The sequence below is a fragment of the Macaca mulatta genome, chromosome 6 (genome assembly GCF_049350105.2).
Source record: "Macaca mulatta isolate MMU2019108-1 chromosome 6, T2T-MMU8v2.0, whole genome shotgun sequence".
Taxonomy (NCBI): domain Eukaryota; kingdom Metazoa; phylum Chordata; class Mammalia; order Primates; family Cercopithecidae; genus Macaca; species Macaca mulatta.
The window spans coordinates 104,019,615-104,044,905 of NC_133411.1; the positions used below are offsets into that span (position 1 = coordinate 104,019,615).

General features: G+C 49.7%; 1 protein-coding gene across 4 annotated transcripts; it reads right to left on the minus strand.

Moving 5' to 3' along the window:
* Positions 1-5,572: 5,572 nt before the first annotated feature.
* On the minus strand, positions 5,573-23,166 carry LOC144341472 (uncharacterized). 4 transcript variants are annotated; one of them, XR_013418445.1, is made up of 4 exons: positions 23,007-23,166; positions 7,999-8,186; positions 7,070-7,263; positions 5,573-6,107 (listed from the first exon to the last, which is right to left on the minus strand). XR_013418445.1 is itself a non-coding variant. In XM_078005026.1 (2 exons), the coding sequence occupies exons 1-2, from the start codon at positions 23,116-23,118 to the stop codon at positions 21,787-21,789; spliced, it is 309 nt and encodes a 102-aa protein (XP_077861152.1). In that variant the 5' UTR covers positions 23,119-23,166; the 3' UTR covers positions 20,299-21,786. The 4 variants fall into 4 exon arrangements, 1 of the variants encoding a protein (XP_077861152.1); XR_013418444.1 differs by having other exon boundaries at positions 5,573-6,655; XR_013418446.1 differs by lacking the exon at positions 23,007-23,166 and having other exon boundaries at positions 5,573-6,655; positions 7,070-7,280; positions 7,999-8,144.
* Positions 23,167-25,291: the final 2,125 nt, after the last annotated feature.

The following is a 25,291-nucleotide window of genomic DNA, read 5'->3' on the forward strand; positions in this document are numbered from 1 at the left end:
CCAAGCGCCACTGACCCAGAAGTGCAGTAATTAGTACACTTTCACCAGAGTCACCCACTCCTTCACCTTTACACCCAAGAAAAACATGTTTGCCAGGCAAATTAGATGTCCGGGAGGTGTAAGGAAACCCCAAGCCTGCTTTAAGCCTCAGACTTTTGAGACAGTTGAGGGCTGTGCACACAAGAGCAGGGCTGCACCTGAAAGCTCTGCTCCTGCTGGACATCACGGAAAGACTGCATGGCTCAGCCACATGGACCCTTCCAGGACTTCACCAGAGGGACCTCTGTGGTACATGCAATGATGTGCACTTCGTTCAGCCTCAAACAGACCATGCCCTCATTCCAGGGTCAGTGATCCACCTCCTGCCATCAGCCCCCCACCTCACCGAGGGTCTGTGTCTGCATCTGTCATAACTTTGCTGTTTTACCTGGGTACTAAAATGCAGCATCAGAATGTTTAAAGATCTTTAAATACCAACATTCTGGGTGCAGTTCTTGGCACTTTAATGTGGTCACTCAATGCAGGCCTCACAACTCTCAGGTAGCTCATACCTTTCCTACCTAACCAAGGAAGAAACGGAGGCATGGAAGGTGCAGCTCCGAAGGAGCAGGTTAGGATTCAAACCAGTGATCTTCGTTACATGCTGACCTACCTCTCAGGCTGAGATAACGTTCAAAATTAACCAGGTAGAACAGTGTTCCATAAATCAGCCAGAAATGGTCCTTGTGGATGGACCTGTGGTTATTCCCTGAAGAACAAGACCATTCACCCGAAAATCCACCTGTGTCACACTCAAATGTTTACATATCCAATTATTTTTAAAATACCCCAATCAAGCATGTTTACAGCCATTTAGATCCATATAGATTGTCTGTTTTGCTGACAATCAACCCAAGACCTCTGTCAGCAAAGGACACGGTGCCAGGTCCAGAGAAGGTGGGACAGAGACGCAAACAGGAACAGCTCCGTCCCTGGGAGCCTCGCTCTGATGGGCCAGTGAGGACATATCACAGACCGCGAGGCACACGCAGACGGCAGGCCAAGAGAAGGGGCTGCGCTGCCGGGAGGCAGTGCTTTGAGCTCTAGTGGATGGAACACTGCTAACCAGAGAAGGTGGAGAGAGGGCACCCGTCTGAGAGGATGAAGAGGCAGCAAAGCACAACTGGCCTCAGGGAACCAGAAGCCACAGGGACATCAGGCTGGGTGCTGCTGTCTGCTGGCCACTGGCTGGGGGACTGTACTGGGCCTGGAGGGACATCCCTGACACTCTCCACCGGATGCCAGGGGCACCCCCAGCCCCAGGTGAGAACCACGGATCCCATGGTGAATGAGGCCAGCCTGTGGGAAGTGGGGCTGGGACAGCTCTGCACAGCTTAATAGGAAAATTGGATTCTATTTTGTGGGGCTTTGGTGACACCAATGACTGGTCAGTGCTGTCCGTCAGGAAGTGATTTGATGACAGATTAGAGAAGGGGCTGCCAAGGCCAGCGGGGCACTTGCTGCCTGGGTCCAAGGAAAAGGAAATAAAGGCTGGCGAGGTGACAGTGTGGTGGAGCACGAAGGGAAGGAACTGGTGGAGACACAGGGCTGGCCCCGCACAGGGCTACGAGCAGCTACCTGGGGGTTGGCCTATTAATTCTTCTCACGACCCCAGGAAGCAGCTGCGAGGATCGCTCTCCTGAGGACAGAACTGCTCCAGAACTACACAGCGAGGATCCACAGAACCAAGATCCGGGCCAGCTCCACAGCGGGCGATCTTGACCCCTCACCCGTGGTCCTGAGGCAGGGATCAGAGCCCCCTGGACACACAGACCCTCCCAGGAACTGCAGGAAGGGGAAGCAGACGCCCCGGACCAGCGGCAGGACCCAGGGTTTCTGCCCTCCAGGTCACATGGGGACCAGCCACTGCACAGGTGGACACATGGTGCTTTAACCCGCGCTGGAGGAGGTAGCCTTCGCTCTCAGCGTGGAAGGGCGGAGACCCCCACCCTCGATGGGTCCTGGCCTCCCTGCTTTAACCCGTGCTGGGGGAGAGGAGCCCTCGCTCTCAGGGTGGAGACCGCAGCTCGATGGGGCCGGCCTCCCTGCTGGGCACAGCCTGAGCCACATGACCAAGGCCAGAGAGGATTACCAAGGTTCACCTAGCCCAGCTTCCCGCAGCCCCTGACGAGGCCACTACCCTCACCTGAACAGTCCTGTCCATCACCAAGCCCCACCCTCTTCTGCCAGCCCTGCCCCCACAAGGCCACGCTTCTCCCATGCAAGCCCCGCCCCCAAGGCCCAGCTTGCCTGCAGCCCCGCCCCACTGTCTCCACCCCATCTCCTGCAAGCCCCATCCCCAAGGCCCAGCTCACCTGCATCCCCACCCTACTAGGCTCCACTCCTCACCTGCAAAGAGCCACTCCTCACTAAGCTCCTCCCATCACTTGCACAGCCCCGCCCAACATAGCACGCCCTTCTAGAAACCCTAGACACACTAGGGTTTCTGCAGCCAAACCTGATGATTCGCCGAGTGTGAGCACGAAGACTCAGTGCCCTGATCTGTTCAGTCAGGTTTTGCCATCAAATAGTTTGCTCTAAACTTCTGCAGAATCTTTCAGTTTTCTGAGCCATTTGGGTTTCAAAATTATAAAGAAGAAATTGTAGACCTATACTTACTTGGGTTTATATTAAAATGGATTCATTTGTTTTTTGTTTTGTTATTTGCTTAAACCTTTTCCATTTTTTTTTTTTTTTTTAGCATAGTAACTAAAAATGACAACACTTCACATATTTGGCCAGCTGTTGGCTCTGTGCTATGCTTGATGTTGTAGCAAATGTAAAAGACAAACAGCTTACTGTCTAGAAAGACTGACGTGGCTGTGACTGGAGGCACATGGTGGATGCCATGCAGAGGGCCAAGGACAAGGGCAGGAGGAGGAGTGGGAGCTGCTGCTGCTGGGGGGAGAGGGAAGAGCTGGACAGGGTGGTGTGAGAAAGCAGCTGCCTCTGGGCAGGGCTCCAGAAAGGGAGCCAGGCAAGTGACTAGGGGGTTCCAGGCAAGGTCCAGGCATGGGTGTCCTGACAACAGACTTAGTGCATTTGTGAAATCCTGCAAAGGTCGGGCAGACAGACACCTGAGTTTATAGTACTGGCTACTATTAATAAGGGCCTCACCCAGAGTGGTAGATTCTTCTCCTTTATTTTTCAAATTTTATACAAATGTACTTATTTTTGAGACTGGGACTCACCCTGTTGCCCAGGCTGGAGTACAGTGGTGTGATCTTGGCTCACTGCAGCCTCGAACTCCTGGGCTCAAGCGATCCTCTCACCTCAGTCTCTCAAGCAACTGGGACAAGGTGCCACCACGCCTGGCTCATTTTGTGTGTGTGTGTGTGTGTGTGTGTGTGTAGGTGTAGGTGTAGGTGTAGGTGGAAACTTTGTTGTCTAGGCTGGTCTCAAACTCCTGAGTTCAAGCAATCCTCTTGTCTTGTATATTAGTCTAATCTCACACTGCTATGAAGAAATACCCAAGACTGGGTAATTTATAATGAATGAGCTAAAAAGTAAAGAGGTTTAATTGACTCACAGTTCTACATGGCTGAGGAAGCCTCAGGAAACTTACAATCATGGTGGAAGGCACCTCTTCACAGGGTGGTATGGAAGAGAACGACAAGTGAAGGGGGAAGCCCCTTATAAAACCATCAGATCTCGTGAGAACATACTCACTGTCACGAGAATAACATGGGGGAACCGCCCTCATGATTCAATTACCTCCTACCAGGTCCCTCCCACAACATGTGGGGATTATGGGAACTACAATTCAAGATGAGATTTGGGTGGGGACGAGGCCAAACCATATCACCTTGGCCTTCCAAAGTGCTGGGATTAAAGGTGTGAGCCACTGTGTCCAGCCATAGAAACTTACGATAAGTCATGTTTCTTGTTTGAGAAATAGCTACCATGAACGCTATTATTATTAAAGCTATATATTATTAGAAAGCAGACATCTCACTGTATCTGCTGATTTTAAATGCATTGATCATCTGATACAAAGTACGGTAAGCTTGGAAACAAGTAATTTAACAGCGGTAGATGATGCAGGTCGTAGTGGGCCGCTTTACGCATGACTGTTGGATGGCAGGCTCCCTAGATTGGGCTGAGGAGACCCGAGGTCTCACCTCTGCCAGCGACTTGCTGTGTGCGCTTGGCCAGGTGACTCATGGCACGTGGACAGAGGGGGTGGCAAGTGATGTGGTGATCACAGGGACGTGGTATGTGATTGAGGGAGAGGCTGGGTCGGCTGGCATGACTGGAAGAGAAGACAGTTTCTTTCATATCGAGGAGTATGGACACTTACCAGGAGGCTTGCCTAAGGTAGGAGAAGACCTTCCACCCTGCCCCAGGAGTGGGGAGCCTTTCATCTTTTTGGGGGGCATTTCTATCCTCCCAGCCCCTCCAGCTGTTCTGGAAGCCCCAGCTTTGTGCTTACAGCTACCATCGAGAATCCATCCCAAACTAGGGGAAGCAAAGACTGATCCCGGACCCTCTCCCCACTGTCGCCGACTAGCCCACTCCAGCATTGCCCCTCCTGCAGGCCTGTGCTTCGCACTACAGGAGATTATATGCACAGAAACAGGAGACACACAGCCGATGTTGGAAGGGGTGCTGTGTTACTGAGGTGCAGTACACAAAAGCAGGAGGCACTCAGCAGGCGTTGGAAAGGGTGCTGTGTTATTTAGGTGCAGCACAGTACCGTGGGAAGGGCAGACACCAGGGTGAATCCTGGCTCTGATTCGGGCAGCTTGTTTCAGCACCCTGAGCCTCAGTTTTTTCATCTGTAAATGAGGATGAGAATACCTCCCTCACAGGATTCTATGTGACATGATTAGAAAATGCCTAGCCAAAACAGAATAAAAAATTTAAAAATAAAAAAATGAAAAATACCTAGCCAGTAATAAGCACTCAAAAATATACATAAATACGCACACATTCGCATTTGCCTTCTTTAGGTCTTACTTTCCTTGTTTGTAGGATAAGGGACTTGGACAGGACAGTTCTGTTCTCTCCAGCTCTGAAATACTGGCTTCCCGGTATCACCTAATTTCAGGCAGAAAAGCCAGTTTTCTCAGTGTGTCGAAGATCACCATTTCACAGGCTATTTTGTCTACGTTTAACTACTCGTGTTTTTCTGGTTAACTCAAGTGACATCTGTTCCCGAGCTGTTCCTGACGGTCATGAAGCTCAGCCACGATGACAGAGGAGCCAGGTATTTACACCTGGCCAGAGAAGACACGAATAATCTGTTCAGGTACGTGGTGCATTGTAAGAACATGGTCTTGAACGTTTTATTTAAATCGGGGATGTCCAATCTTTTGGCTTCCCTGTGCCACATTAGAAGAACAACTGTCTCAGGCCACACACAAAATACACTAACACTAAGGACAGTTGATGAGCTTAAAAAAAAATAGAGGACCTAAATGTTTTAAGAAAGTGTAGGGATTGTGTTGGGATGCATTCCAAGCCATCCTGAGCATGCGGACTGCAGGTTGTGGGTTAGACAAGCTTGGTTTAAAGCACTGACTGTATGTTATGTGGTTTAAATATCATCTCACTAGTATTTTTATTGACAGAGCATCTTGAAAAATAAGGAAAAGCTTACACGGACTTACAATCTCATCAAAATACAATTTTATAGTCTGAATTAATGATTTACATTAGAGTTGGGAAACCCCGTGTTGGAGGATTATGGTGTCAGAATGATGATTTCTAGTAGCCTGAGGTGATGATGCATCTGGGAACTGTGTCCGCAGCACAAAGATGAACATTTTGTATTCTAGCCATTCTCCTTCCCTAGCGTTCTGTTCCTCTCCCTTCCCTGGCGTGCCGTTCCTTCTTCCCTAGCGTGCAGTTCCGGACCACTCCCATGGACAGTACCGGTGTTCCTCACATTCTTGAGCATACCATCCTTTGTGGGTCTCGGAAGTATCCGTGCAGAGACCCTTTCTTCAAAATGTTGAACCAGTCCCTCTCCACCTTCATGAACGCCTTCACAGGTAAGACCAGCATCCTGAACGGAAAACCGTGTTTGGGTTTGCCAGGCACACCCACTGGAATTCAGTTAGTTTCTGAGAAGGGATGAGAGGAGTGGGCAATTAATGTTCTAGAAAAATTTTTATCTCTCTCTACTTGAAGGACGTCAGAAATTTCATCCTTCAGGAAAGCCACATGGTAGCGAGGTTATAAAAACTAGTGTTTGAATAAAACGTACGTGAACTTTTCCCAGAAAGGTTCAAAACAATTTTCTCTTGGGATATCGCTACAATGCCAGGCCTCCAGAGTTACCACTAACGTTGATGTTTGACTTTTAGTAAGACTGACACTAGTGGATAGGGTGACAATGAACAGTGCACTCTGTGAAGGAGTGACATCGAAGAGCAAGTTAAATCCATGCTGCTACAGAATGAGGTCATCTTTGTAGACGTGTGAAAGTCTCTGGAGACACTTGAGAGAGTTTAGATGTTCGCTGAAGAAAGACCTGGTGCCCGTCCAGTGCAGATCCTGAGATGAGATGGGAAAGCTGGCACTCAGGGTGATGAGCTGGGACGGCTGCTGAGGTCGGGGGCCAGAGCATGGAGCCACTGCCCGATCTCAAGAATAGCTACAACTTACTATCCTAGGACAAAGGGGAAATGAGGCTTGAGATTCAATAATTTTAGTAGAAATCTGTTTAATTTTACAATTTCACTTTTCATTTGTACCCAGCTAGTGATTATACTCTGTATCCATTTTCCACACAAAATCCCAAGGACTTTCAGAATCTCCTCTCAGTGTATTTGGATGAGACCTTTTCCCCAGGTTTACGTGAGCTGGATTTCTGGTATGTCATGAGTGATTAACTAGTTGATACAGACTTTAGTATTTGAGTCACTGTCAGCTTATAATTATTTGTCCTCAGGCAGGAAAGATGGCGGCTGGAATATGAGAACCCCAGCGACCCCCAGATGCCCTTCATCTTTAAAGGAGTCATCTTTAATGAGACGAAGGGAGCGTTTGTAAGTTTTCTTTTTTTATGTTGTGTTCAGCTTACCTTACCCATGTACCGTATCATGATATAGACACATCTGGAAGATGGTTGATTTTTCTTCAATATTCGCATTATAGGTGACATGTTCTTGGATTAGCTGGGGTCAGTGCTGTGAACAGAAGCCAGAGGGTAGCAGCGCCAGGCTGCTGTTCTTCCCAGCAGGTCTCAGACCATGTCTGACGACCCCCGTGTATGATCTGCAGGGAGAGAAAAGCTGTTTTCATACCACTATCAACACATTGTCTTTTACACTCATTCTTGCCCAAGCACATGGTGTACTTTCTAGAGGTTGCGTGGCGAGGTGTGTGACACACAGCAAGCTGGATACAGAGCAGATGAGGGAGTCCAGCTTCACCTCTGAGCCAGACACTACAGAGATTTGCAAAAAAGGCAACACAGCATCACTCTAAGTAGTGTTTTACTTTGTTATGAGAAGTATTTTTCAAACATATTTATATTAACATGTAATGATGGCTTACCTTAATGCATAATTATTTTTTAATACTTTAATTTTTTAATCAACTTTAATTTAGAATATAGAAAAATTATATAAACACACACAGGTACCTACACAGGCAAAAAAAGCCTACATAATCAAAAGCTGTTTGGGTCCTCATTAAAACCCATTTGTGCCTAGTGTTCCATTATTGGAATCCTAAGCTTGTGGGAGTTATTTATATCCTACAGCTCAAGGTCATTGCCAAGGTCTGATTTTTACAAAAAAAAATTGCCACCTCAGGCATAAATGGGTTAATTTTTCAGGGTGTAAAGGAGTCTTGAGACCATTTTGGATTAAGAGCTGCTGTCCTGGGTCTGTGTCTTCATGTCCCCTTGTGACTTTGACAACCTGCCTGTGCTGGTGTCCCTAAGGCTCATAGGTGGCCTGCTCTCTGATTTCCATAGCCTCCCTCAGCTGGTGAACCATTTCTTACCTTTTCATTCTCAATTTGGTGGTCTTTTCTTCCAAGGAGTCTTCTTGAAACTCAAGTTGGGGTGACAGCTTCTCCCCACTTGCCTGGTGGCTGGTAGGCAGACCTGGTGATCCCTCCGATTTACAGCCCTCGGCTATGAGTTTGTTGCAACACACATCAAAAAGTCCATTGTTCTCAATCCTTGGGTTCTGTGCATGGGTGATGAGTGATTGAATACAGTGTTAAACAATGCCTACAGGGGTGTCTTTTTTTTTTTTTTTTACCATTAGAAGAGTTTTATTTGCAAAGTATTACAGGCATATGCACCAGAATGTGATCGATTGGCTACATTGAAAGGAATGTAGTGTGTGTGTATTATTTTATATATATATATTCTTATTTATTTACTTCACATTTCAAGACAGACAATGAGAGGATATTCTCCCAGCACCTTCAAAACAGACTTCTTCCCCACCACACGTACTCAGTGGTCTCTGGGGGTGACCCACTCTGCATCCCGGAGCTTACGTGGGAGCAGCTTAAGCAATTTCATGCCACTCACTATCACCCAAGCAATGCTAGGTAATATTTTGTTGGAAAAGTTTGATGGTGGATTGTGAAAAGTTGACTTGTTTGTGTTCTTACATTTTCATGACATGGCTTCTCTCACATTTAGCGATGCTTAAGAAATGTCTAAGTGTAGGTAAGATTCTTGGCCTAAGTTTGCCTATCTTACTTGGACATTGATTTTGGACATTTACAACGATAGCCTTCGGTGGGCTCAGAATGGTGGTTACAAACACGGTGTTTAGAGACCCCCAGAGGAGGGTCCTGGCCCCCAGCTTCTTGCATCACTTCCAGCTTTGTTGCATGGAGAGTGGGGGTGCATGGATGGTGCCCACCCCGACCCAGGGTGTGTGAAGCTTCGAGTCTGTCCTTGGCACGGAGAAGTGCTCTTCCGACAGTGGATGCAGTCACAGAACCTTAATTACATCCTCACGTTCTGATACATCGCTTGTTTCTTTTATTTATTTATTTATTTATTTATTTATTTATTTATTATTATTATACTTTAAGTTGTAGGGTACATGTGCATAACGTGCAGGTTTGTTACATATGTATACTTGTGCCATGTTGGTGTGCTGCACCCATCAACTCCTCATTTACATCAGGTATAACTCCCAATGCAATCCCTCCCCCCTCCCCCCTCCCCATGATAGGTCCCTGTGTGTGATGTTCCCCTTCCTGAGTCCAAGTGATCTCATTGTTCAGTTCCCACCTATGAGTGAGAACATGCGGTGTTTGGTTTTCTGTTCTTGTGATAGTTTGCTAAGAATGATGGTTTCCAGCTGCGTCCATGTCCCTACAAAGGACACAAACTCATCCTTTTTGATGGCTGCATAGTATTCCATAGTGTATATGTGCCACATTTTCTTAATCCAGTCTGTCACTGATGGACATTTGGGTTGATTCCAAGTCTTTGCTATTGTGAATAGTGCTGCAATAAACATACGTGTGCATGTGTCTTTATAGCAGCATAATTTATAATACATCGCTTGTTTCTTATGTCACTAATATAAGGTTATTATCATAATAATATAGTTTTATATATTATATAAAACACTAATAATTTACATAGAAATGCTAACGTAAAAACATATTTGAAAGATTATTTTACATAAAAAGAATTATGAAAACTTTCAAGCATACAGAAAAGTAGACTAGGATAATGAGCCCCTAAACACTTATCACATAATAGATATCCTTTTCCTTGTGAAGTTTTCGGAAGTAAATTATAAATGTTATCATTTACCCCTAAATATTTGAATTTATGACTCTAAAACATGAGGATTATTTCTTACATGAGCTAATGCAATTTTCAGTTTTGATAGAATAAAACATACTTTCTTAAAACTGCCTATTTCTTATTCCATATTCAAATTTTCTAGTTGGCCTCAAAGTGTTTGTGGCACAGGGTCCCACAGATCACAGCTGGTCAGCCCGGGTCTCTCCTGGGCACCCTCTCGGACGGCAGCGGAGTGTGCAGGCCGGGTTTCCTCTGGGCGCTCTCACTTTCCAGGTGACCTGGCTGCTTCTGTGTGGTGTTGGGTGCCATGTTCCTGTGTTTCCTGAGAACTGGAACTTAGATCCAAAGACTTAGTTTGAGTCAGGCTGTGCCTTTTGAAGCAGAGTCCCTCGTGGGGAGTTCTGCATAGATGGCCACATTCTACCATCCTGTGAGGCCTGCTTGCCTCCACTGGGGGGTCTCACGCCAGCGGGGTGCATGCTGAGAGTCGGCCACTGTCTTGTGAAGATCTGCTTTCTCCCTTCAGCCACGGAGCAGCTGGTGCACTTGAGTTTCTGGTGTCCTGTGATAATGAGTTTCTCATCAACCTATTAATGGTTTTCATATTCATTGAGGATTATTGTCTGAATCATTTATTAGAGTTTGTGAAGTTTTCAAATTCTGTAATTCTTCATTCGTTTGCTGGACTTCTTCAAAGAAGAGCTCCACATCAGCTGGGGCTGTTGGGTTATCTTGAAATATGGTTCAGTGGAAAAGGCAGGGGCGGCTGCTCTCCCTGGGAATTCCAGTTTGAAGAGGAGGGGCGGTGCAGGAACTACCTCTAATGATGACAGAAGAGGCTGTCTTTTGTTTTTTTTTTTTTTTTTTTTTTTTTTTAAAGACAGGGTCTGGTTCTGTCCCCCAGGCTGGAGTACAGTGGCATGGTCTTAGCTTACTGCAGCCTCAGCCTCCTGGGCCACCTCAGCCTCCTGAGTAGCTGGGACTACAGGTGTGCACCACCATGCCCAGCTAGTGCTTATATTTTTTTGTAGAGACAGAGTCTTGCCGTGGTGCCCAGGCTGGTGTCGATCTCCTGAGTTCAAACAATCTGCCCACCTTGACCTCCCAAAGTGCTGAGATTACAGGCGTGACTCATTGCGCCCAACATGGAGAAGAGAGTTCTTTCTTTTCTTCTTTTTTCCCCCCAGTCTTATTTGTTTTGTTTTTTTAGCACCCCTGTGACCTCACAGAAATATTTCTGTATATGTACATATTTGAGACTATGTGATCAGGTAGAATTTATTTTTATGCCCACATTTTCTCCAGCTGTTGGCCCATTTTGGTCTCACTTCTTTGGTTTCTACACCCCTACTCCCACCTCCCTAAAGCATGCACAGCCAGGCCCTCCCTGCTCCAGAGATTCAACTGTCTGTTTCCCAGGGAGCTCTGATTTCTGTGGCTAGTGGGGAAGGGCCTTTGGAGAGTAGCATGTGGACACTAGGGGTGGTGATTGCTCCTGGATTCTCTCAACCCTGAGAGTATAAATTTTGTTTCTAAATTCTAGAATAAGACATTTCTGAAGGTTCTTTAAGGTACTAGTTCCCCAAATCTTAACCATAGCTCAGGCAACATAATAAAGAAAAAGATAAATTCTGTCATTGTGACCTTTTTCCTCTGGTTGAATAAATGTGTTATCTGTATTAATATGTATAACCTTGAACTTGTTGCCAAAAATTGAGTTTTGTGAAATTGTCAGTTGGATTACTCTATTACTGTACTAGGGTTATAAAGTATTTTAACAAATACCTCTTTTGGTTTTTGCCACATCTCTAGAGGAAGTTTAAAATGAAAGATCAATGTTTGGCTAGGTGTGGTGGCACATGCCTGCAAATCCAAGTACTTTGGGAGGCCAAGATGGGAGGATTGCTTGAGGCCAGGAGTTTGAGACCAGCATGGGTAACAGTGAGAATCCATCTCTAAAACTTAAAAATTAGCCCAGTGGGTGTGGTAGCTCATGCCTGTAATTCCAGCACTTTGGGAGGCTGAGGCGGGGAGATCACCTGAGGTCAGGAGTTCAAGACCAGCCTAATCAACATGGTGAAACTCTATCTCTACTAAAAATACAAAATTAGCTGGGCATGGTGGCAGGCACCTGCAGTCCCAGCTACTCAGGAGGCTGAGGCAGGAGAATGGCGTGAACCCGGGAGGAGGAGCTTGCAGTGAGCAGAGATTGCGCCACCTGCACTCCAGCCTGGGTGACAGAGCGAGACACTGTCTCAAAAAAAAAAAAAAAAAAAAGCTGGACATGATACACAAGGTGACCCCAGGAGACTCCTGTGCAGAGTAAAAATGAATCCCAGCACTAAACTAGTCCCTGAAGTCCCTGCAGCATTCTCCCCACCACCCAACCCTGTGTCCACCTGCACCCGCCCAGAAAGAACAGTGACATCACCCCACAGCAGGAGATCACCAGCGGCGGCCGCCGCACCCCGGGTAGCTGGGCCACCCCCAGGGTTTCACAGGTGGAGAGGGAGCCTGGGAACGTGCATTTCTAACAATTTCCAGGTGACAGGGCACCACACTTAAAAATACACAACACTAGGTCCTGAAAGGACTTCTATTCACTTGCACATTGTTGGGATGGAGCCCTACATTGCGAAGGGCTTTTCTTCACGTGTCATCCTTGAGCTCAGGGGCTGGCAGCACTTGGTGGGACCTAGTAGGGCATCCCTTGCTGACTGCACACCCACAGCCAGAGCCCTCACGGGGATGATTCTCACAGGAAGCCCGCAGAGCTCCTGACACCTCCCTGAAGGGATGAGAAAGCTGAGGCTCTGAGGGGGATAAACTGATTACTGGAAGGTAACGACATTAGTGAAGTGGTGAAGCTGCAGTGTAAACCCTAGTCTTATTTCATTTTAACTTTCAAGACTTCCTGATTTCCTCTATTACAATGCCTGTGCCTTAGAGTCACCAATGGGAACTTGAAGGAAAATAATGCCTGCTGAGGCCAGATGCTCACTTAATTGCCTGGGGGTGGAGCCTGTGTGGTTCTAAGCCCTCCCTCTGAACTTCTGAATGGTGAGGAGTGCATATCAGCTGCCTCCTGCTGGGCCCTGCAGGGCGAAACCTGAGGAAGCCCCAGGAACATTCAGTAAGGGGTTAGGAGGGAGGAGAACATGGTTGGATGAAAAATAAGAAGGAAATGCACCAGCATTTACTGGCAGGCTCTGTCACCCGCAGGACAGGGAGGAAGACATGCACACCTGCAGTGCGGGCTTTCACAGCCTGGCAATGAGGGCTTTCAGCCTCACAGGTAAATGTCACCTGTTTCACCATCTTCTTAGGGCTGTCCTAGGGCCCCAGCACACAGCTATTTGGGACAAAGGGCAGTTTCAGTGTCTTTCACTCCACACTCAAGCTACAGATTGTCCTTATAGCTCAGGTATCCTGGGGATAATCCATCTCCTTTCATTTTGGTTTTGGGAGCCCAACCCAAGAACCAAAAAATTTCCTAAGGATTTCCAGGAGAAAACATCTTCCCACCAAAGAAGAACCTTACCATTTGGAAAAACATCTCTTCGTCATTTGCAAAAACCCCAGTTTTCAGGGAAGTGATAATCTTGTCATAAGAACCAAAGATAAAGTTGGAGATAACGAGGGAGTGGTTACATAGGAAATAAGTGGTCATTACTCTGACCAATTATTAAATCACTTTCTTCATATGACACACTTTTTAACAGCTTCTTACTAAACCACAGTGCAGGTAAGAGAGTCACAAGACCGCTTCTTCCTTGAGTCAGAGTCATTCACGGCCCACACCAGGGTCTAGCAAGAATGACTGAGGTCACCCTTATTTCCCGGCTACTTGGAGAAGCTGGATTTCCCAGTTTACAAATCTCAGTTTCCTGGGATTCTGCTCTGATAAAATCTAAACTGTATTTAAAAAAAAAAAAAAAAAAAGGAAGGAATAGGCTGGCCGTGATGGCTCATGCCTGTAATCCCAGGGCTTTGGGAGGCCAAGGCAGGCAGATCACGAGGTCAGGAGATTGAGACCATCCTGGATAACAGGGTGAAACTCATCTCTACTAAAAATACAAAGAAAATTGAGCCGGGCGTGGTGGCATGCACCTGTAGTCCCAGCTACTTGGGAGGCTTAGGCAAGAGAATCTCTTGAACCCAGGAGGCGGAGGTTACAGTGAGCCGAGATTCCACCACTGCACTCCAGCCTGGGTAACAGCGAGATTCCGTCTCAAAAAAAAAAAAAAAAAAAAAAAAAAAAAAAGTTCGAATAGATGAAATCTAATGAAATAATCCAGTTCTATCCTTTTACCTCCTCCGTTGTCTGGAGTAATAAAGCTCCCTGCCTCACCCTCTCTCACAGCACTGAACTGCTTTTCCTGAATTTTCCCACACTGCTGATCACTCACTTGTTAATTTCGATGTATACATTCTTTTTGAGAAATAAAGTCAGTTTGCCGACTGCTGCCACTGGTTTGTCAGAAAATGAGCTTACACTGCGCTGATCTCACTCCTGCTGCCAAAGCTCCTTCTAGGGGTCTCTCCTTTGACAATATAGGGATTATGTAGGCATGGGGAGGTGGGATACCAAGGGGGGATTCTGTCAACGTGCTGTTGCCCCCTCCCCAGCCCCACCGGTTCAAAGTCACCGAGCCGGGGGCCTATCTGACTATCGGGACTGTGCAGACCACCGTGTCTTCTGGTAGGGTCAGGGGAGGGCTTGAGATAAATCTGTAGGGCTCTTCACTCAACCACCGGCCCACTGTCGACCTCAGGTGCTCCAAGCGCCATCGCTGCCGGGCGCTATGTGGATGCGTCGGTGACAAAATGGAAAGTCTCTGGTCTGGGCAGAGCTTGTTCTGATCAGGAGAGACCCGAAAGCAAGAAACACAGTGAACAAAAGCATGATGCCCAGGGGTGGATGGCCATGAGCACTAAGGAGAAAAATAACAAGTGGGGTGGGGGTGTTAAGAGGGTGGGGAGGGGAAGGGCTGCCATTGACAAGCGGAGAGCCTGCAGACCTGCCTGAGAGTGACGTTTGGGGAAAGAAGGAAAGGGAAGAAGGGGAGGGAGGTTAGCTAAATGGACACCTGGGAAAGAGCTCAGGCAGCAGAGGGTCTGGGGCGTGGGCGCGGTGGCAGCGTGCTGCATTCCAGGGTCCTCTGCGTGGCTGGGACGGTGTCGGCCCTCCCCTGCACATCCGTCAGGGCCTTCGCAGAAACACCCACACGGGGACCTTCTACATACAGGCAGGACACGCCACCCATCGCCGTGACCACACTGTCCCTCAGAGGAGCCGCTGGCCACGTGCATCCCGGAGATGTACTTTAAGATTCTTTACACAATGGATTTCAAAGACTTAGTATGGAAAACAGTGTAAAATATTAATAATCAACATAATAACTGATTGTTATCAAATAATGGGCTGAATATAAAAGTTTTTTTTTTTGTTTTACTTTTTTTTTTTTTTAGATAGGGTTTCACTCTATTGCCCAGGCTGGAGTGAACCTGTGCAGTCACAGCTCACTGCAGCCTCCAACTCCTGGGCTCAGGCAATCCTCCCACCTCAATCTCCCATGGGGCTGGGACTGTAGGTGTGCAACGCCATATCTGACTAATTGTTTTGTATTTTTTGTAGAGACTGTATCTCTCCATGTTCCCCAGGCTGGCCTCAAACTCCTGGGCTCAAGTGATCCACTTGCCTTGGGCTCCCGAAGTGCTGGGATTACAGGCGTGAGTCATGGCACCCAGTGTCCCCCCGTCCCGGCCCGCCTTTCTTTAATGTGGCAACTAGTTCATTTAAAATTGCATATATAACACAAGCCACCCACGCAGGCCCCAATCCTGGGAGATGCTCCCGTTGGAGAAACCTCCAAGAAGGGGATCTGCTTGGATTTGCAAATGGCCCCTCTGGCCCCAGGGGGATCTACTGTGCAGAGCTGCTCTGGATTCGGCTCTTCAATACTGCCCTTGAGTGTACTGTGCAGCTCTTGACTTTCGACCAGCACAAAGCTCCTTATTAAACGCTGACAATAATTCCTTCCATTCCAGGTGCCATAATGGATTCATTAATCTCCTGTTGATAGTTTTTTGCTGGTTTTCCCACTTTCTATTATTCTAAGCACTGCTATGAAGACTCTCCTTTTACCCCACCAGCCTGTGTCTGCCGCAGCTCACACGCTCTGCCTTCCGGCTGTAATAGCTGAGTGGCCATTTACCCCACGCCCTGACACACTCAAGTCCCTGGGTCTCCTCGGCAGGGTGTGTCTGTGGGCACAGGGCTGCCCTGCCACATGCCCCACCCCATAAGCTTCCATCTATGGCCACTTCTTGTGCGACCCTAAACTCACTACTTCTCCTCCTGTCCTCTCCTCTCCACAGAGCCACCTTTAATTGGAGACAGTCAGTCTGCTTCCCAGTCAGTCGGCTTCCCTCCACCTGCTTCCCAGTTCCCCTAAGACAAATCCAAAGTCCTCCTCTGGGCCACCCTCCTCTACCGACTCCTCCCTCACCGTAGGGTCAGGTCAAAGGGCCCCAATCAGAGGCTCCCCTGGGCCCTTTCATAAGACTGGAGCTTTTCTTCTCAGGTCCAGCTACAGGCATATTGTACCCACGCCTCACCGCAGGAGTGAGAGCTCCAGGGGCATAAAGGACTTGGTTCTTTTGCCTAAAGCCTGCCCTGACTCACCGAAGTCGGTCGGTTAATGTGTGAAATGATTACAGAAACACAGAAATAAGGTTAGGTGTGGCGCCTCAAGCCTGTAATCCCAGCATTTTGGGAGGCCAAGGCGGGTGGATCACTTGAGGTCAGGAGTTCGAGACCAGCCTGACCAATACGGTGAAACCCCATCTCTACTGAAGATACACACACACACACACACACACACACACACACAAAAAAAAAAAAAAAAAAAACCCAGGTGGGCATGGCGGCGCAAGTCTGTAATCCCAACTACTTGGGAGGCTGGGACAGGAAAATCGCTTGAACCCGGGAGGTAGAGGTTGCAGTGAGCCCAGATCAGGCCACTGCACTCCAGGCTGGGCAACAGAGGGAGACTCCATCTGAAAAAACCCCACACACACAGAAACAAAATCTTAATTGTAGTAAGACACAGCTGAAAAGATATGAAGGAATGACTCCCCAAGTCTACTGCATGCCAACCTTTCAATCATTTTCCATTCAGAAAACTTCACATCAGATCATTTACATATGTACGTTAAGACAAGGGGTCCTATATTAATGAATCTTCTCCGTCAAAATCCTGGTCAAAGTCAGAAAACAATCCCACAGGACTCCTGGGAGCATCTCACGTTGGAGAAACCTGGAGAAGTGGAGAAGCTGATCTGCAGGATTTGCAAACCGCCTCACTGACCCCAGGGGGACCCGCAGCACTGGCGCCCTCCCCCTACCGGTGAGAGTGGGAGCCTCACTCAGACCCACACAGTCAGGATCTGAACCTCCGAAGGCTCCCCCAGGCAGCTCTGGGCACATGGAAGCTGGGAAGACAGCAAATGGGCCCTGGGGTTGGGGGACCCAGCACAGTCCAGCCTTTTCTCTTTTGTCTCCTGAAGACTTTCACTGTGGATGTGTGTTAGGGAAGAGGGGAGTGAAGAAAGAGACAGGGAGAGAAGACAGAGACCGAGTGATGCCTCCATTCTGCAGAGGAAAACACCGAGACCCTATCTCAGCACTCCAGACTGCAGGGCCAGGGCGGGACTTATAAGTAAGTCTCTGCCTCTCAGTGCTCTGGTCTGCCATGTGTCTGGCTCCCTCTTCCATCCTGACAAGCACAATGACTGTAATTCCAAACAAAGGACTGGGAATTGGGGGTGAAGATGGAGAGAACCAAGGAGTGGGGAGGGAAATGGCAGCCTCTGGGCAGCTACTCTGTAATATACACAAACACACCAGAAAGGGCTTGTAGAAAAGAAACACAAAACGCAACCCAACTACTGACACATGGCCCTCTGTTCCTTATTCACCCGCACGTTCTTAGCAGAAAGGCAACTGTGAACGTGCAATCTGGTATCGTGACGTTTGCCCTGACCACGTTGTTACCGTATCTTCATCTTTCTAATTTTAATTGTTTCTGATGGCCCATCCGATTGGTAGAGCTTATTTAAAGAGCCCTGATTCTCCCTGATAAAAGGTTGGAGTCCTGTATCAAAAGCTTTTAGTTTTCTGTAACCAAGAAGGAAAACATGCTTCTTTTGAAAGATGACAAAATGTCTAGCTTCGAAGGGTCCTCCGAGTATGGCACACAAAGCGGTCTGCATTCATAGAAAATGATGCCATCACATAAATCTCCCACTGTGCCATGGGGTGACACCATCACTCATCGTCTGCCTCCCAGACCCAGTAATTTCTGCAAAATCAATTACTGCACTTTACACTGAAAAGATCCCATCAAAGAATGTGTGTGTACAGGATGGTGAGGGGCGCCGGAGCTGTGTGAGGCGAAACGGTACTGTTCTCAGTTTCCCCTTCCATCCGACTGCGCTCCGAAGCGTTGCTTCAGAGATTTCCATTTTATCTTATAATTAAATAATATGAACTCTACTGGGGGAAGAAAAGCAGCCCATCACATTGGTACTAAGCCTTGATATCATTTTTGCCATCTTGACTCCTATCGCTATAAAAAGTCATTTTCCGTTGCCCTCACAAAACCACCCAAGGAATATTGCTTCAGACACCAAAGGTGCCCATGTGGGGATCAAGCCTGGTGTCCAATAAATATGTATGTCATTGACCTAATGCATGTCCAGTCAATTGAAACCTCACACTTCTGACTTCGGTTTTAAGGTACTAATCTTGAAGTCTTAACAGTGTATACATATTGACCTGAGGATGTTGGGTACTTTTGATTAGAGAGGGTTGAATTCCTCTAAAGGACTTCATGAATGAAGAAGACAGCTAGAAGCCCTGGTTTCCTGCTCCTCACTGGAGATTCCAGGCGGGAGGCAGGCAGCAAACATTTGTGTTCCTGTCAAGCGCCAGGCGTGGTGCTGGGCACGGGAAAGTCACAGCGAAGACACAGCTACACGCAGCACTGAACATCCCTGCTGCAGCCACAGGGCCTGGCCACACCACGGAGCTCTGTGAACTCAGGGAAGCTGGAACACCTCGGGCATCCCTTGCTCATGTGTAAAGTGGGGATAAGTCAGTGCCCAGCATCACTGAGGGCCTGCCACATAACAGAGAGTCACTAAACGCTAGCTATTCTCACTAGGATTGGAAAGGTTGATACTCAATTTATATGAACTTTCTATAAATACTGTATTGATGTTCCTGTCACCACAGGCAAAAAGGACGCTGCTTTCGCATCCAGCCCACCCTAAGGATGCACCTGGACTTCCCAGTACACTCAGCTCCACCAGGCATCAGGCCCTGCAGAAGCCACAACCTGTGACTAAGACAATGAGTCACTCTTGGTGTGTGGCACAGCGTGACGTGGCGGTGGGCACTTAGTCATGATCAGTCCGTGATCAAGAGCTGGGGAGCTTATTTTAGATTGAGTGAAAATCAATTTAAGTTTCCAGACATGTCTTGGGACAACAGAAGATACCCAAAGAAGCAGGGGGAAACAAAAAACAAAAAATCCCACAGCCTGAGACAGAAGATACCCAAAGAAGTAGGAAAAACAAAACAAAACAAAACAACAAAAAAAAACCAAGCCTGAGAAATACTTTCTTCATTCAAGGCCTGGGGAGTCAGGAATACAGGAAAGAGATTTTCAATTTTATCTTATAATTAAATAATATGAACTCTACTGGGGGAAGAAAAGCAGCCCATCGCGTTGGTATTAAGCCTTAATATGATTTTTTGCCACCTTGACTCCTATCGCTATAAAAAGTTATTTTCCATTCCCCTCACAAAACCACCCAAAGAATATCTGTGTAATTTTGAGCAAGTTGGGTTTTGTTCACTTTTGAGCATTAACTAGATTAAGGAGCTTCGCCAAGAAAGTCCCATGAAAAGTATGGTGGAGGCCTGACATGAAGGCTCATGTCTGTAATTCCAGCTCTTTGGGAGGCCAAGGCAGGAGGCTCACTAGAGGAGGCCAGGAGTTCAAGGCCAGTCTCAGCAGCATAGTGAGATCCTGTCTCTACAGAAATCATCATCATCATCATCATCATCATAACAATTAGCTGGTCATGATGGTGCATTCCTGTCTTCCTTGCTACTCAGAAGGCTGAGGCAGGAGGATCACTTGAGCCCAGGAGTTTGAGGCTGCAGTGAGCTATGATGGCACCACTACACTCCAGCCTGGGTGACAGAGCCAGACATAAGCACTCTTCATGGTCTAAGGGAGAGTACAATATTTGGAATTAGGATCTGTTTTGCTCCTACCACAATCACGTATGCCCCTCATGCCCTTACCTAAGTTATTTTTCTTTGTGAGTCTTTCTCCCCACTTCCAAAATGAGGGCATGCCTCTCTTGGGATCATGTATCTAGGCTTGGAGATAAGAATTGTAAAGCTCCTAGTATACAAAATATTTTCAACAAATGGTAGCTATGGTCATTTTAATATATGGAATTTTACCATAATTTCACATCTGACAGATAATTCCCCTGAAATTAATACTCGAATGTGAATATGTTCTCTGATCTCTAGCTACAGGCAAGTCTTCTATGTCAGGGAAAATCAAGTACTAATATAGAATCAGAATAAAATGGCAAAAAGAATGGGGGCACAACAGATAAATTCTCGAGGAATAACCTACTTACTGTAAGAATTTGTAAATCTGTGGCAGCTAAGACCAGGCCGTCTGAGCACATCTGGAGGTGAACTTCCTTAAAAGAAATGCGTCCAAATGCTCCAAAAGATTCAAGATCATATCTCGGAAGGGTAAAGCTCTTTAGAGTCTACAAAAAAATTGTGACTTCGGCTCTGCCAGGGAAAGAATGCCCAGGTGACCCGCCGTGGCGGGCTTCCCCAGGGACAGCCCAGGTGTGACCCATGTGGGCTCGAGGCCACCGTATTTGATGCCACCTGCAGAGCTGAGGGCAGCTGTCTCCCATTAAGCCAAGGCTGTACCAACCAAGCCACGTTCCCACATAATATTGGTTTCCAAAGTACCTTTTTCCCCAGAAGAGAAGAGGCGTGGACTTACTAACCTTCAATATGTGTAACTCCTCCCGGGTGGCAAAACCAGGATAACAGAGAACACCGCGATTCTGCCAATGTATCCTAATCTCACATGCCTGTACACAAACTCCCAAGCATTTTAGCAAGCTTTTGGACATGAAGCTCAAAAGAATGACCCATAAATATTTTCCAATACATACAGCATCTTAATGTGTTTTTCTTTCGTGTTTTTTTTTTTTTTTTTGTAGACACAGAGTCTCACTATGTTGTCCAGGCTGCTCTGGAACTCCTGGGCTCAAGCGATCCTCCTGCCTTGGCCTCCCAATGCACTGGAATGACAAGCATGAGCCACCGTGCAGGAACCACAGCACCTAAATTCCAAAATAACCTTGAACCCCTGACCTTCCACCCGCCCTGGTGACTTCCAGAGATCGGTTCCTCTTCCCGTGCCAAAGGTTTCTTGTCTTTCGCGGCCCGGGTAAAGTCACTCAAGATGTTCCCTCTGCTTCTGAAGGCCTTTGACTGAGAAGCCACTCTGGGTCCTATCCCGACCCCAGGCGGTTCCACTGGTACTTGCACATCTCCGGGCCGGTTTAAGTCACGCTGGCCAGACTATTTCCACTTCACTCTGGTAATTTCTCCAATCCCAGCGTCTGCTGCATCACCTTTTCTTTCTCTGAGAATCCAACCCTACAGGAGGAATGCTGAGGCTGGGGGTTCCTTTTACTAGAACGCTAACGCCAGAGCACTTCCCAGGGGCGCTGGGGGTCGGGCTGCAGGGCGGAGTCTGGCGCTGCCACTGGGGTCTCCCGCGGGGGGTGCTGGGCCTGGGGAGGCTACGCTGCGGGCTCGGGGAGTGCGTGGCAGACGGATGTCCCGGCCTGGGCGCAAGGAGACTACGGGCCCGGCATCACGTAGGCGCCCGCGGCGGGCCGGGCGGGGCCCACAGCGCCCCAACCTGCAGCACCCGCGCCCGCCCCGCGCGCTCAAGGGCGAAGGGAAGGTCACCGGGGCCGTGGGCTGGGGGCCCATCCCGGCTCCATCCTTGTTCAGTGCGCGGTCCCGAAACGGGAGGAAATCCGCCATCCGGGCCTTTCCACGCATCTGCTGCAGGAGGAACCGGGAAAATAAAAATCAAAACCCAGCTCCGGGCGCGTCGCGTCTCCAGCCCGCGCGATCGCTAAGGCTCCCAGGTAGCGTTCGCCTGGGAAGCGCGGATCTACCATCCAGCGGCTGCAAGGATCGGGACGCTCCACCGTCGGGGCACTGGCGCCCCCACGTGCACCCGGGGCCTGAGGCGCACAGTCTCCACCACCTCCGGCTCGTCATTGTTAAATGTCCTCCCGGCGCGCCCGCGTCGTGGGCCCAGACTCGGGCCCCTCCTGGAGAGCCGCTTCTACATTGCAGGGAAGGGGAAGCCCAGAGCCCGCGCCCCGGCTCCGCTGACGTCCCCGAGTCCCCGCTTCCTGGTCCTTCCCGTCCGCAGAGGCTGGCGGGGAGGGCCTGGGACCCATTTTAGTTTTCGGTATCGTCACTAGCCGAAAAGCAACTAGTGCAGGAAACCCTTTTTTTTTTTTTTTAAATCCTTTTAGGAAACCCTTTTTTAAACTCTTCCAACGGAAAAGCGACATGCTGGGGGATGACGTGGGGCGGAGTTAGGGGGCGGGGGGCCACTTAGCAAGTGATCGCGCTGTACTCACGCTTCGGAGGGGAAGCCCGGCCCTGTCCTACAGCTCTGAGGGAGAACGTCCCCAAAGGGCGCTCCAGGCGACCCCCTCTGCCAGGCTCAATTTAAAACATAAACCGGAGGGGGTGGAAACCTCACTCTCTTCCGGACGGAGGTTCCTACCGCCGTGTCCCTTCCTCCTCCGCCCCACCCGGCAAGGACCCCGGGGCTGCCTTGCCGGCTCACGCCGCCCCGCAGGTACCCCTGCCGCTCCGGGTCACGGGCTTCTCTCCAGTTCTCCCCATCGCTTCCCCGCTCGTCTCCCCGGTTCTTCCCATCGCTTCCCCACCTTTCCCCGGGTCCTCCCATCGCTTCCCCCTCTTCTGCCCCGTCGCCCCATCCACTTCGCCCTGTTCTCCCTCCTCCGTCCGTCACTCCCTCGCCGCCGGGAGGCGGGCGCGCACCTTGAGCATCCCCGCCGCTGGTCAGCACGCCGATGGCCTTGCGGGCCCCGAAGAGGTGCTCCAGGAACTTCCGCAAGGAGCCCTTGGGGGCCCGGGAGTCGTCCGCGTCCATGGCGAGAAGGCGGAGGGCAGCCCCTAGTCTGGCTGCGCCGCTGGCAATGGGAACCCTGCCGGCACGCGCCCGACTCGGAACCGCCGCCAGGCCGGCGCCCCTGAGCGGACCCAGGTCCAATGGGCGGTGACGGGATGGGCCCGAGCGCACGGGAGGGGCTGCGGGGCGGGGGCGGGGGGGCGGCTAGGGGCGGGGTCACGGCTAGGGGCTGGGGCAGGGGCTGGCGAGGGGGCGGGTGTGGGCAGGAGGACCTACGCGGGGGTCGTCCTAGGTGGGGGCCGCGCTAGCGGTGGGGGAGGCCGCAGAGGCGGGGGTAGAGCCACAGGTGGGCGGGGTCCCTGCGGGCGGGGCCGCGTTGCTGGTGCGCGAGCCTCGCGGGTGGGTTGGAGGACTCTGGTTGGGGGCTTTAGAGATGCCCCGAGCACCACAAGTGGGGACGGGGGCAGTGTCCTGGGGAGGGGAGACCGCAGCGGGGCGGGGTCACATCGTTTACCGGGCGCGCCAGAGCGGGGCGGGATAGAAAGCGGGGAGCATCTCCCGGGGGGTCGAGGGAGACCCTGAGTGTGCGGGAACGCCGGGGCGTGTGGAAACCCCTCACTTGCGGGGAGCGCCGATGCGGGGCGGGGTGGAATTGGGGCGCGGAGACCCCACCTGGACGCGGAGGCTCGCGCCCGGCCGCGCGCACAGCTTTTTGTTGCCGGCAGGATTCCTCTTGGGGCTGTGCTGGGAGCCTCGGGGCGCGGCTTCCTCGACCGCCGCCCCCAAGTTTTCTCTGCAGCCTGAGGTCGGGAAGGACGGACGGAGAGTGGATCCCCAAGGTGGTGAGAAAAGCTGATCGCGGCAGGCTTAGCTTTGACCAAGTTGCGATTTCCGGGGCCTACGGAGGCTGTGACGCTCCTGGGTCCCCAGCCCGGCCCTTGGGGAGAAGAAGCCTTGGGGTAGAGGAGGGTATCGGGCGCGACCCTCAGAGACCCCTGGGCGCGCGAAAGTCAGAGTGGGGCAGGAGGAGGCGCAACAGGACTGGCCTGGAGGGGAGGCGGGACGACCCTTCCTCCCCACGGACAGGCGCGCTGCTGTACGCTGTGCCGACATCGGCCGGCTTCACTGGCCAACTCCACGTGCTGAAATACGCACACCCAATGGGATGTGCGGTTGCCTATCCACAGCTTAACAGCCTGGTGCCAGGTACCCTGAGATGGGAGAGGGGGCAGCCCCGACAAAAGCACGGGCTTATGGGGCCCCGGTTCCTTCAGTGCTCACCCCACGAAGAAGGGCTCCCAAACGGCCCCACTGGACGGCTTACTGGAGGATGGTCCTGCGCAGTGGGTGTTTGTTGAACAGATAAGAGACAACTAAAGAGACTAAGAAGAGGTTTGTTCTGTGAACCGGGGAAAGTGAAGCAGTCGCAAAAGAGAGTCTCACCAAAGGGCAATCCTGGGGAAAAGATGGAGAGGCATGGATTTTTCTTTCATGTGTGCCTCATCCTGGGGCTCATCCCGCTGAGCATCAAATATTCATTGCAAAAGAGGAAAAAGAAATATGCTGCAGACAATGCTGGATGGTCTGATCTCTCCATTGGCCGGAATTAACGGGGCAGTCCCTAACCCCTCGTGGTCCTCAGAATCACCTGGCCTATGCACACCCCCACTAAACCACTGAAGTCCAGTTTCTTCGAGCGCAGCCAGGGAATGTGTATTTTTAAACAAGCCATCTAGGTTACTCTGATGAATGCAAAGTCGAAGAGCGCTGCTCTCATGCACTGAGCCTGAGCTTTATTCTATTAATAAAAAAGAAGAGGAGAATCCTGGGTGTCTTAAGGTGGCAGTTGAGTGGCCTTTGCCTTTTGGCGGGTAGGAGAGCAGACCGGGGCTCTAAGCACCCGCATCCACCGCTGGGCTCAGGATCTGTGCTGGAGAATAGAAGGGCTAATTTAATTATTCATGCCTTTTTAGAGCATATTACATGTGGAGAAGGTGGGGCACGCTGAATTGTATTTTAGCCAAATACCCCTTATCTCCTTATACACTAGATATTTGTATATTGAACATTAGGGGATGGGTCATTTGTCGTCAAATTGCCTGTAATACAGAAAACGAGAGATACAACCGAACAGTTCAACCATGACGAGTTAAATAAATGATGATAAAAATAGATGCTGCAATAATATTTAATT

Excerpts from the sequence above, each read along its gene's own strand:
- LOC144341472 (XM_078005026.1), bottom strand. The coding sequence starts at position 23,118 with ATGGACGCGGACGACTCCCGGGCCCCCAAGGGCTCCTTGCGGAAGTTC. Across the intron at positions 21,984-23,006 it reads CAGCGGCGGGGATGCTCAAG|CAGATGCGTGGAAAGGCCCG; the intron begins GTGCGCGCCCGC and ends TTCCTCCTGCAG.